Source organism: Miniopterus schreibersii (assembly GCF_964146895.1).
Source record: "Miniopterus schreibersii genome assembly, chromosome: 10".
Taxonomy (NCBI): domain Eukaryota; kingdom Metazoa; phylum Chordata; class Mammalia; order Chiroptera; family Miniopteridae; genus Miniopterus; species Miniopterus schreibersii.
In genome coordinates, this window is record NC_138110.1 from 38,258,097 (window position 1) to 38,270,762 (window position 12,666).

At 39.2% G+C, this 12,666-nt stretch overlaps 1 protein-coding gene across 3 annotated transcripts in view; it reads right to left on the bottom strand.

Annotated features, from left to right (window-relative positions):
* TTC39C (tetratricopeptide repeat domain 39C) overlaps positions 1-12,666 on the bottom strand; it is a 78,518-nt gene that overhangs the window by 32,932 nt on the left and 32,920 nt on the right. Inside the window, exons 1-5 of one of the 3 annotated variants that reach the window (XM_081148626.1) lie at positions 12,317-12,408; positions 11,131-11,179; positions 9,312-9,440; positions 6,887-7,001; positions 616-970 (exon numbers count right to left, since the gene is read on the bottom strand). In XM_081148626.1, the coding sequence (XP_081004752.1) occupies positions 616-970; positions 6,887-7,001; positions 9,312-9,440; positions 11,131-11,179; positions 12,317-12,405 (737 nt within the window). In that variant the 5' untranslated portion in view covers positions 12,406-12,408. Of the gene's footprint in view, positions 1-615; positions 971-6,886; positions 7,002-9,311; positions 9,441-11,130; positions 11,180-12,316; positions 12,409-12,666 lie in introns of those variants that run through there. The other 2 variants (XM_081148627.1, XM_081148628.1) reach the window with 2 other exon arrangements.

The following is a 12,666-nucleotide window of genomic DNA, read 5'->3' on the forward strand; positions in this document are numbered from 1 at the left end:
AATTATACAAATTGCAAATGGTAGCTATTTACCAAACTGATGGAGTAATGGGTGGATCCCTGCTCTGGACAGTAGTACACTCTAGTGTTTAAGTAATTGTCATTTAAGCTTAGACCAAACAATATGATATGACTCACTTTAGTGGAATAGCACAAAATATCCAAAGCCACATATAAGACACCAATGGACCAACCAGAATCATCAAGGAAAATCACCCAATATGAGGACATAAGGATAAAAATTTCAGAATCACAGAAATGTCTTATCAAATCTGTTTCCTTTAAGTCCAAAAAATCAGAATTGTGAATCTCAGTGACTGTGGCCAGGGTCACAAAAACTGCTTATAAAATCACTTAAGCTTGAAAAATAGGATCGTTTTACCTGTTTAAATACAGAACTCATGTATAAGACAAGAACAGTGCCCTGTTGCCTAAAGACAGCTTTTATAAACTCCACCAAAAACACGGTCCTTGGCGCTGCATTGAAAGTCATCAAGCATGGCATCATGTCAATCAAACAAGCATTTTACCTGAAGTTTCCTTTAATGGTTGGATTGCCGTTTACTTACTTTCAACACTATATTATCTACCAAAGCATTGCAATATAGCTACTCACGTAGCTAAAGGGGCCTTCATGTCCTTACTTTCGCTTGCATACATCAGTGAAGAAAGCCCCTGTAGGCGGTCTCCAGGAAAACCCAGCAGGTTGATGATTTTGAGCAGGTTTGGGGGCACCATGGATATGCAAAGGTGAAAAAGGCCATATCCAAAGCTCACAGCACCTTTCAGTCTGTTTAGAGCCTCCTCAGACACCCCTTCAGTCACAATGTGATTATCATTTGCAGCATCAGAAGGCAAGGGCTCTTCAGTTAGCTTCTTCTGATACAGCTCCTGGAGGGCATTGATGTCCACATAGCATTTATTGTAAATCTTCCAGGCTTTCCTAAGGATCCACCCACCTTTTATATATGCTATAAAGAGAAGGGGAGAAAAGCAGAAAAAATGAGCATTCAAAATAACTTTCCTATATTAATAATAAAGGATATCGAAGAACCACCTGAAACTCAAGTAAAATTTTAAAAAGCAAACAAAAAATTATCATCTATCATTGCACCTTGTTTTCTTTATAGTGCTTAAGTTCTTTATTTGTTGTCTGTTTCCCTTTTACTACACTGGATGACCCCTTGGCAAGAACCAAGTATTTTTTTGTTCACTGTTTTATCCAGCCCCTCACACATTAGCTAGGCCTAGTATATTACATGCCTGAATGAAAGAACGAGCGACTGGGAGCGAGCAGGCATCACTGGAATCTGACATTTTCATGCGTCCGTGAAACATAAACCTCTACCGCATCTCTGAAGGAACAAGGCAATTTCCCAATAAGCCTCTTTTGTGAACTCTTAGATTTGTGTACCTGTGTTTCATTCCTCCTCAAGAGTAAGTTCTAAGTCTTAATTCACTGCTATATTTATACCCAAGCACCAAGCATGGAGACTTGCCAAAAAATAAAACAAGTAACAAAAAGCATTAATACTGATTGGGTAAACAATGCCAGTTTATTATTATTTTTATTTAGTTTTTAAATGTCTTTATTGATTTCAGAGAGAAGGGAGAGGGAGAGAGAAGGGAGAGGGAGGGAGGCAGGGAGGGAGGCAGGGAGGGAGGGAAATATCAATGATAAGCGTCATTGATCAGCTGCCTCCTGCACGCCTCCAACCAGGGATCGAGACCAAAACCCGGGCATGTGCTCTGACTGGGAATTGAACCACGATCTCCTGGATCATAGTTCGATGCTCAACTGCTGAGCCATGCCGGCCGGGCTGGCCAGTTTATTTTAAAAAAAGGCATTAGTATTAAATACAGAAATGCAAAGGCTCCCCAAGTTTATGTCTAATGCCTACAGGTGGCTTAACCACACATTAGGACTTGAGTTGGTCTGTGCAATGCTGCTCGCCCCGTCTCAGCCTAGAGAGATCCAGTGAAGAAGGGAGGCAAAGATACTTCAACCAGAAGGTGAAAATCTGTTAGTTTAATACTGCTTCCATTAGGGCAGTTTTTCCTAACAGAGCCCTCTTGGGAATGTGTGTCCGAAAGAAAACTTCAGAGAGAAAGCCTGGGATTTACCTGCCCCATGCCCCAATGGCCCCTCTCAGACAAGCCCTCGGGTCCTGCCTCAGTCTCTCCTCCAGGGAACATTTTTTCCTTCTGATGAGGAAGGAAGAGGGGGTTGATTTATTTGTGTTTCTCTGAGTGCCTCATCAACACATTTTTTAAAAATTTATCTTTATTGTTGAAAGTATTACAGGTGTCCCTTCTTCCTCCCACTGATCCCCTCCATCCGGCATCCACCTCCGCCCACCCCCCCCCAGGTATTCACACTATTGTCTGTGTCCATAGGTCATGCATATATGCATCTAAGTTCTTTGATTAATCTCTCCCCCCTCTACTCCTTACCCCCTCATCAACATATTTTTGAGAAAAGGGTCTTCCATAGGGAATTTTCTATAAAACAGTTATCTTGAAACTGCAGAAGGGAGCTGATCCACTTGGCACTGTTACCAATATGGTTCCAATACTCCATCCCCAAGGTACAAACAGAAGACAACATGAACTAGCCTAGGCTTCCAGGCCCTTTAGAACAGCAGGAAAACAAGTTTTTAAAGAGTTATCTTTAAGTTACAGAAAATATAGAACATAAAATCTGATTTATAAGTGCCCAACCCCTGGATTGAAAGGGATCTAAGAATATATGGATGCGTAAAAAAGAGTTAATGCAGCAAGCTTATGCTATCCTTTGAAAAAGACCTGTTTACATTGTTGGCCTTTGGATGATATCTGGGAACTTGGATTTGGGAGGGTTCCTACCATTCCCAAAACTGATAAGAGTGGCTCACTGCCCCTATATTGTTTATATAAATAATGTGTTTTATGTTGAACACCTGCTTTCCTTCTGGGGGTCTGGAATTTGGGTATGTGCAAGGCAGAGGGTCCCTACATGGTAGCACCCCATAAAAACCTGGCCTGAGTCTTTAACGAGGTTTCCCAGTTGGTAACAGTTCACCTGTAACATTTCATGCACTGCCTTGGGAATTAAACACATCCTGTGCGACCCCACTGGGAGAGAACCCTGGAAGGCTGTTCCTGAACTCCACACCATTCACCTTTTTCTTTGCTGATTTTGCTTCGTCACCTTCACTGTAATAAATCAAAGCCATGGGCATGATTACAGGACAAGTCCGCCAAGCATATCATTGACCTTGAAGGTCTTGAGGTCCCCCAATCAATGGAATCAAGCTGTTATTTTACTTTAATGTGTCAATTTTCTGACAAATGATGATATCTCCTATGGGACCACAATTCAAAACCATCCCACAATTCTAGACAATTAATGTCCCGCAGTCTAAGTCCACTGAAAAGAATGCTGTAAGATAGAATGAACAAGCCAAACAAAAAAGCTTTTTTTAAAAAAAGGGACCTACTTTTATAACTTTATAATTATAAAAGTAATACAATTTATTTTCATTCTCTTCAATTTAACAAAGATATTTGAGCAAATATTAAATTTCAGGCACCAAACAAGAAATAAGACATGGCTCCTGCCTTTAAGATGCTCAATGACCTCTTCCCTTTCAAACAGAAGTACACTAGGGAAAAGAAATGTTTGAGAAAACCCTGGAACTTCTTTGTATGCTAACAGAGCATTTTGGCTGATCCAATATGCCCAAAGGCATGACTCAGTTATGATCCAAAAGGCCAAAGACTAAAGAGAAAAACGAAAAAAGAAAACTAAGATACATATTCTTGAGAGCACAAAAGCAACTGGGATCTAACTGAAGAGAAACATTGGCTACGGATTAAAAAAAAGGAAAAAAAAACTTGCAAAACTTTAAAAATATTAATCAGCTATTAACAACTGTAAGACATAACTAATATCAGCCCTCCAAATGCCCACAATAGAATTAATAGTAAAACAAATGAAAAAACAAAACCCTGGGTAACCTAAGACTATATAGGAATCATTCAGCCTCAGCAGCCTCACCTGTAAAATAAGAAAAACAATCTCATTTGAGGAAAAGTCGTTGCGCATATATTATGCCAACAAGAGGGAGACATGGGGCCTACCCTGAAGTCCAAGAGGAAATAAAGGAAACATAAAACAAGCTGGTAAGTGCCATAAAACAGGTTTTAAAAGTAACTTTTTATTACAAAAGTAATTAATATATGTTCATTGAAAACATTTAAAAGATACTTATAAACAGAATGGGAAAATGAAGAGAGAGAGCAATAGGTTACAAAGAAGTTCAGATCAGGTAAAGAACAAGAACTCTCTTAAAAGTCGGAGGCACCCTGGCCGGGTGGCCCAGTTGGCTGGAGTGTCACCCTCTACTCCAAAAGGCTGCAGGTTCAATTCCTGGTAGAGAGGTGCATGGCGAGGCAAGCGGTTGATGTTTCTCTCTCCCCCCTCTCTAAAAATCAACATATCCTCAGGTGAGGATTCAAAGAAAAAAAAAAGTATGAGGCATTAAAAAAATTCACAGACGCCTATCTACCTGGAGCTCAGGTAAGCGTGGGCGTCCCCCACTCACTTCTGGGCCAGCCACTCAAGGGCGGGGGGAGGGGCACCTGTAACAAACGTGTCCGAGGAGCTTTTCCCCCAAGAAAATTATCCGTCAAAAAGGTTTCTAAGAGATGGAAACAAAGCAGTAAACAAGTACTTTATAGTTTGAAAACCTAGTGTGTTTCTTGAAGGCAAATAAAGCCCACTTTCGGTTATATTTGCTTGTTTGAAATAAACACGGAGCTATTCATAAAGAAAATGACCACTACACACAAGGGAACCTGAGGTGCTCATGTCTGCCAGAACTTCATTTCAATATTAATATTATAGTCAATAAACTACATGGCCTCAGGAAGAACCACGAGCACTGTTAAAAATCTATGATAAACAGGATTAAGTGATTAATATCCACTGACTGGGAGAATGACTAAGGGCCATCTCACTAGGTCATCTGTGGAAGAGATACACAGCATATGGCTAAAATACGAAACAGGTTCAGCTTCACCAGTAACAACAACAAAAGGCACGGAACACCTGAAATCTCCAAGAGAAATTGTTTAAGTCGATTACAGAATGTTCATGATAAACTAATATGCTATTACTTAAAGTTACATTTTGAAATTGAGTGATGGGAGAGTACGTAAAATATAATCTAGGAGGAAAAAGTAGGATACAAAACACTATAGATTCAACTTTGGAGAAGAAATATACAGAAATACAAAATAGATCATTAGCAATAAAAAGTGATTTTCTCCAAGCGGTGAGATCAGCAATGACTTTCTTCCTTTCTTACTCGTATTTATTTTCCGTATTCTCTATAACAATATTTAGTAATTTTATAATCAGAATTATTTTAAAAATAACTACTACTAACTAGTGATTCTAAATTTCATGAGGGCAGGGACCATGGCCAGGGTTTGCTCATGTAACAGTGCCTAGCACAATGTATGTGCTCAATAATTATCTGTTGAATGGACCAATAAACAAATGAAGGAAAAATATACTCACTTTAAAATTCTATGTACTTTCAGGCTTATAGAAGAGTTGCAAGATTAATACAAAGAATGCCCAGATAACCTTCACCCTTATTCCCAAACATTTTAATACATTTGATTCAGCCCTCTCTCTCAACAGATAATTTCTTCATGGCTAAAATTAGCTCCTTAAAAATACCCTTGAGTATCTGGAGAAAGTAGTAACAGATCACAGAAAACACCGCAGCTCCTGTCTTGACCCTCAAGAGGTCCAGACAGTTCTGTTGCTCTCTTACATACACCTCAGCATGGAGCTCCAAATGGGGATTTTATATTATTGCATTATAGAAAACTGAAGCTCTATCAGCCCACAACCACATAAGTTAGTTACTTATTGGGACAATCCTGAGATGAAGATTAAAGAGAAAAAATAATAGTTGAAACAAAGCAAAAGGCCACGGTACAATCACAGAACATAGGAGGTAAGGATAATTTCTAGGAAGACTCATCCTCAAGTATGAGATAGAGAGCTGCAGAGATGAGAAGAGATCTAGTTTCTGGTAGTCTAGTAAGAAAGGTATATATTATAACTTAGCAGCAACGTACACGTCTTCATTTAAGGTTTGGGAAAAAAAATGCTTTTCTGATTGTGAATTTTAATTGATTTACTTTTTAATTTTCTTTTTTCCCCAAGTAAAATTTATCTACTGGTGGCTCCGACTTCTGTTGTATTAGAGAGACACACAACCAAATAAGCAAAAGAATTAGTGTCAATGTTGGGCACCGTCTCATAGCAAGCTATTAGAAACTCAACTTGAGTCTACACCACTCAAGATATTAAAGTTACAAAATTGGAGAAAACACTTCTCTTGAACTAATTAAGAAATTAGTTTCTCTCTCTAAAGGTTAAAATGTAGGTCAATCAAGCATATTAGGAAATCTTAGTATGTGCTCAGGCCTTCTGGAAACTTAACAATTTTCTGAAAAACTTAAATTTAAACCAGTTATATTTCACTGTAAAGGTTATTATCACAACTTGATTCCCACCAAGAAAATATCTGTCTGCCAGTCTGTCAAGGGCTCTGGTAGTTTCTCTAAGAATAACAACTATCTTGAGACAAGAGGATAAACAAAGACTTTGGTACTGAAAGTATCCACCGAACACAACTTAAGCAACTGTGGTTTCAGATTTCCCACATGATAAATCTGTATCATGCCCCAAAGCGGTGCCACATACTTTCAAAGACTGAAATACGAGGTGTTCTTAAAAAAAAAAAAAAAAAAAAAAAGAAAGAGTTTTACTTATTGTGTACACTGAAGAGCGAAAGCTGTTAAAAAAGAATGCTTCAGAGTACCTGACAATTCTTGTTTTACAAACGAGAGCACAGCCAGGTAAACTTGACAGTCAGCTATGATTATCTGCCTCTGAAGCCGATCAACCATAGATGGGGTAGATTTTCGGACATCAACCTGTTTGGTGGGAAGAAAGCACACACTGATAAGTCACGCACAGAACACCCCTTCCAAACGACTATTAACTTGTGCAAAATAACTGCAGTGAAGCATGGCAGTCACTAACAGCCAACACCGAATCTACACTATGAGCCTGGTGGTTCTACACTGCCACCAGGTCTGGCTTAACTTTATTAACAACACAATGCTGAAGGTTAGAACTCAAAGGCAAATATTCTAAATGACAAAAACTGAGTTCACAGGAAACAGGAGAGTCAACACAGAATTCAAGGTTTTATTTTTTTCAAAACTATGGAAGTTCTTACTTACCCCAAATAAAAATCACTAAAGGTACAAAACATTCCCCAAAGTAAGTAACCTGAAAAGCCACTTTGTAGCCATCTGCCTTCAGGGAGGACTGATATTAGGGTTCCTTTGTTGGGCACACGCAACTGAGATGTGAGGGTCGGAAACTGGTGACATTTTGTTAAGGAGAGAATACCCTGGAATTAAAAATTCGCTTTGATTGAATCACAAGCTGAACTTGAAATTTAAGTCATACTCTAAGGTGATTATCTCTAAAAAATAGTTTCTATCCCTCGCTAAAAATTGCTAAATTGTAGGTCATTTAAGTATATTAGGAAATTTGTGCTCAGGACTTCAGTAGTAATCTCAGGCCCTCAAAAACAAATAAAATAAGCAAAAAGTAAAACCAAGAAACCCTACTTTTTATAAGATGTTGGTCTTCATGGTAAAGAATGTTTCTAAATAAAGAAAAATCACCCTGGAACAGAAACTGCATTCTTAACACGAAGTAAGCAAAGTAGCTTTCATATGCTTTCGCAATGATAGAAGAAGTGACAGGAATTTTGTAAATATGACCATAGTATACACCATATACATGACAGAATGACCGGTTCCCTTTTCTCTGGATTAGCATAATTCATCACTGTCACAGTTGTCCCTGACCTAGTCCCGGCACTCATTCTGTTTGCTTAGGCAAAAGTCAGTCTATTTACTTGCTTGTAATAACATCTACTCTGCAGTGTTGTTGGAAAGGCTAATGAGATACCACTGTATGTGAAAATGCTTACAAATGTTAATTATTAACATATGTGCGAGGCACAGTACTAGATGCTGAAGAAGATAAACTTACGGTCTAGTGAGGGAATGCGGACCTTTTCACTATAATGTAGTAAGTGCTCTGCAGGATCAAGGACAAGGAGCTACGGGAACGTGGAGAAGACACACCCAGCAGGGCCTGGGGGCTCAGGCAAGAGTCCTTAGGGGAAATGACATCCAGGGAAAAGACTGAGTTCAGACCAGGTCACGCGAGGGAGGAAAACGTTCCAGGCAGGGGAAAGGTAAATGCCAAGTCAGCCACATCAAGGAGCCTGGACTTTAGTGTCAATAGTGGGGAACAGGGACACTGAAAATGGAGCCAGCAACATATTAGTTGCATTTTAGTGACTGTATTGAGGAGAATGAATTAGAGAACAGTAAGAGTAGAGGCAGAAATGCCAGTGAGGTTTGTTTCAGGCAAGGAGGAATGGCAGGTGACCTCAGAAAATGGCAGGAGGATGGGGACAAGTAGATGAATTTAGAAGGTATTTAAGAAAGAGAGTCAACAGGACTTGGTCATTGGTAAGATGTAAAGTTTGGAGAGAGGGGAACCAAGAAAAACCCTAACCCTTCTGGAGCATCAGGAGCCAAGACTCTTGGCCCATCAGTGGCTTCTTCCCGGACACCATGGCAGGAGCAGAGGTGAAGCAGCCCGGACTGACATGAAGAAGGAAGGATGGGTGGGTCTGGATGACTGTGCCCACAGGCTGGCTTGTCAGCTAATTATGTGACATATATGTGAGACCCTGGGCGCTCCAGAAATACCAGGGGTAGGTGGGTGCCTCTCCAAAGCCTAGGACTCTTGCACTGGAAGGGAAAAGAAGAATCAGAAAAAGTGGATGATCATGTTATTATGACTTTATTTGTAACCAAAGGTTGGTGAGGCCCAGGGAAAGTAGATAAACACCTGCATTCCTGAATTAGGCCAAAATGCAACATATCTGAATTACATACACGAAAGCCTCATTACAAAAGCCTTTGCCACATGGCCCATTATGGGAGAAGATAATTTTAAGACACCAAAGGAACATGAACTGAATGGCTCTAATGACTGGAGGGGCTTCTCTTGTTTTAAATACATTTTACACAACCAAAAGCCTGAAGAAACATTTAGTGTTTTCAGTCCTATTCTAAACCAAACCCAAGGAAATGAGCAATGTCCTAAATGAGCGGCACCCGGGTCACAGCGGAAGACTCGGTACTTACATTCTTCTTAATTTTATTCTTGAGGGTTTCGATCACTCCGGCCTCCTCGCTCTCGCACAGCTTTTCTGTCGTTTTTAAGTCATCACATGCCAACTGCATTTTTTCTTCCTCAAATGTCATCATGGCATTCTTCCAAGAAAGAAATGAGAAAAGAATGAATGAATCAGTAAGTGTGTGCAAATGTATGCCAATTTATTACAACAAAACTCCAAACTATAAAAACAGTTATTTTTTGCAAGTAAAAGAATCAGAATGTTACATCATACCCTATTCTTTTTTTAAAAAAACACACTATAATCTCAATGTGAAATAAGAACATACCTCTATTAGAGCAGCATGAAAAAAATACATGGAAATAAACGCCCTGGCATGTACTGTTCTACTTTTTTTTTTTTAGTTATAAACACAGTAACAAAAAACCTGAATAATTTCTGATTTGGTTTTTATTACAGAGTCTCATTGAAAAGTACGTTCTACCCACATGGATTGCTGGCTCCATCAAGTACTGCACAAAAACACTAATGAAACATCAGCTGGTAGATTTTCTTCGAAAATTAGTCTTTTCGGGGATAGCAATTCCAATGGGTTCACTTATAAGGAACTCATGCTGTCCACAGTGAAAAATTCCACTAACAGTTTGTTTCCAAGCACCTGATCCGGGGAAATTTCTTTTAGGTCACATTTGCGTAGTGGCAATCCCTTCTCCACTGAAAACCTGCTCTCTTCAACCAGGAGAACTGAGGTTTCTGAGGTGAATGGGCTACAGGGGCAGAGCCAGGCCACCAAGCTCTTGGAAGGAGCAAATGAAGTCACTGTATGTAGCTCTCTCTGTTTCCTATCACCCTCAGCTCGCTCCACCTTGGCATTCTAGGCCTCCTCAGCATGAGGAGCCAAACCAGACCACAGCCGCCTTTGCCCAAGTCTCCCCATCACACTGTTGCACCTCCCTCCCCACCCACCTCCTCTACCCAGCCAAGCTTTTGGTTGTGTCTCCATCAGGTTAGAATCCCCAAACCACCCAGTACAATTTTCCTTAAGGTAGGCAACTCTGTTTTCTTGCGAAAAGTAGACCTTTAAAATTATGTTGTATTACCTGGCAATAACAAAATAAACAGCTTAAGTGAAAATCTACGCTACCAGAAGCAGGCCTGGAGCCTGTGGTTGCGTAAAGTACACCCATTTGCTGACATCTTTCTAAATCTGGAATCTAAATGCGTCTTCTGTTTTATTTCTATTGGCCTCTACTCATGACTTTGTGTGTGCTGTTACAATTCCATGACGGTTTTTAAAAAAAATTATGTTTGAAAGTAGTTTATGTGATGTTTCTGAAAAATAAAAGCATCCAATTTTCTACACTGCCCAATTTACTTTCAAACCTACTTTGAAACCTACTCCATCATTTCCTAAATATTAAATTACATTTGAAAATGAGATAGTAACTGACAAACTTTGCTCGGCTAGTCTGTCTTCCAGTCCACATTTATTCAATAATTTTAGAGCACACCTTTATTATTCAAAGTCTGATTTTTAAAAAAAATTTAATGCAGTTTTAATTTTTGGCAAGATCATTCAATTACATTTTTATTTTAAATGAATTTTGGTTGGGAAAACTAGAATATTCTACAAGGTATAAGCATTTTATTTTTTAAATTAAGAGAGAAGGTATCTTATAGGTGTTAGTTAATAAGGCAACTTTACTCCAGTTTTAAACACTAAAAGAGCTTTCACAATAGTATATCTATATAGCCAGCAGTCACTAAAAAACATACATTATATATTCATTTCCTTCACACCAGTACCTCTCCCCATATCAACTTACCAGAAAACTGACAAAGCTGGCTCCAAAACTCATTAATGGGCTATGATTTCTGTTAAGAAAACAAAATAAAATTATTTTTATTGTAAACTTCTATGTTAAAAACATTTGCTATATAGGGATCATGACATAGTCCTAATAATCAGAGAGAAGTTAAGGTCTTCAAGCAGATTAAATTACCCTCAGAGAAAAGTTAAAGACACAAGGAGGTTTACAGGTCTGTCTGCCAAGATAGAATCTGCTTCTGCTTTTTCAGAGCCCGGCAAACAATAAAGTCAAATTATAAGAAAGGCTGCCTTAGTAAGCCAATCCAACATGTGCAAATACATGGCCAAATAAAGATGATTAATATTCATTTTTAAAGTGCAAAACATGTTCAAAACATTATACATATAAAATAAGAGCAGATCAAAGGGTTTTGCCACGGGGCCAGACCACGCAAGTTTGCTTATCCCTTCCAAGGAACTTGAAGAATGCCTCCCTGGAGTCAGTCACTCCCACACTGTAATGTACAGTCATTATCCAATTTCACATGTAAGCCAAATATGAAACCAAATCAAACCATTACCGATTCAATGTAAAGAATATAGACTTTCTGCCTTAAATTCACAATTAGATCTCTAGAAATTGTACTAAAAGGGAAAACAAGTTATAATTGCCTTCTTAAAGAAAAATAACTTTACCAATTTATTATGTAAATAATAATCGGTCATTATTTTTAAGAAGACAATAACAATGCATTTAGTCAATCCCCTACTGGAAATTCAGTTTGTGTCCAAAGTGAGTGTTTGGGGGGGTCGGGGGGGAAAGACGGGAAGGAGCACACACACATTTATATGTATATACACATCTGTACAGACATATATATACCCAGTGCTCAGATGAACATCCTTCTACATATATCTGTGGAAGCAAGTCCAAATATATTCCTGGGATAAATTGCTAGAGGTAGCATTGCTGAGTCAAATCTTGGAGAGAGAGAGAGAGAGAGAGAGAGAGAGAGAGTGTGTGTGTGTGTGTGTACAGGGGAATGGGGATCAGAAACTCCATTTATTTGGAATGTTGACCTTATTTTACAAATTTTGTTCCATCTACTTGATGCCTACTCAAATTCTACAGTGAACAGTAGCGCGTTTACCCCATTTGATTGGATATTTAATGCTATAAGAAAAAAATTAGGTCAACTCACTTGTGCAGAATCTCCCCTGAGCACTCACAGCCATAACCTCGCTCAGCCAGCACCTCTAACATCACTCGGTGAAGTCTTCGCGCCCACATTCTGCACTGGAAGAGCTGTTGGCTTTCCCATTCCACAGCTCTACATGGACATGCCCCTGCAGGCGCCCACCCCGCTATATTATAACATTATTTGCCTATTAGTGTCACCTCCAGAATGCCATTTTTGCCTCACCCCCACTGTCATGCCTTACACATAGCAGGCATTCAACACACGGATCAGTGCAGGAATGAATGACATGGACTCTGCCCTTCAGACACAGACTCATCTCAGTCAAGTGCTGACTGGTATGGGCTTCCCCT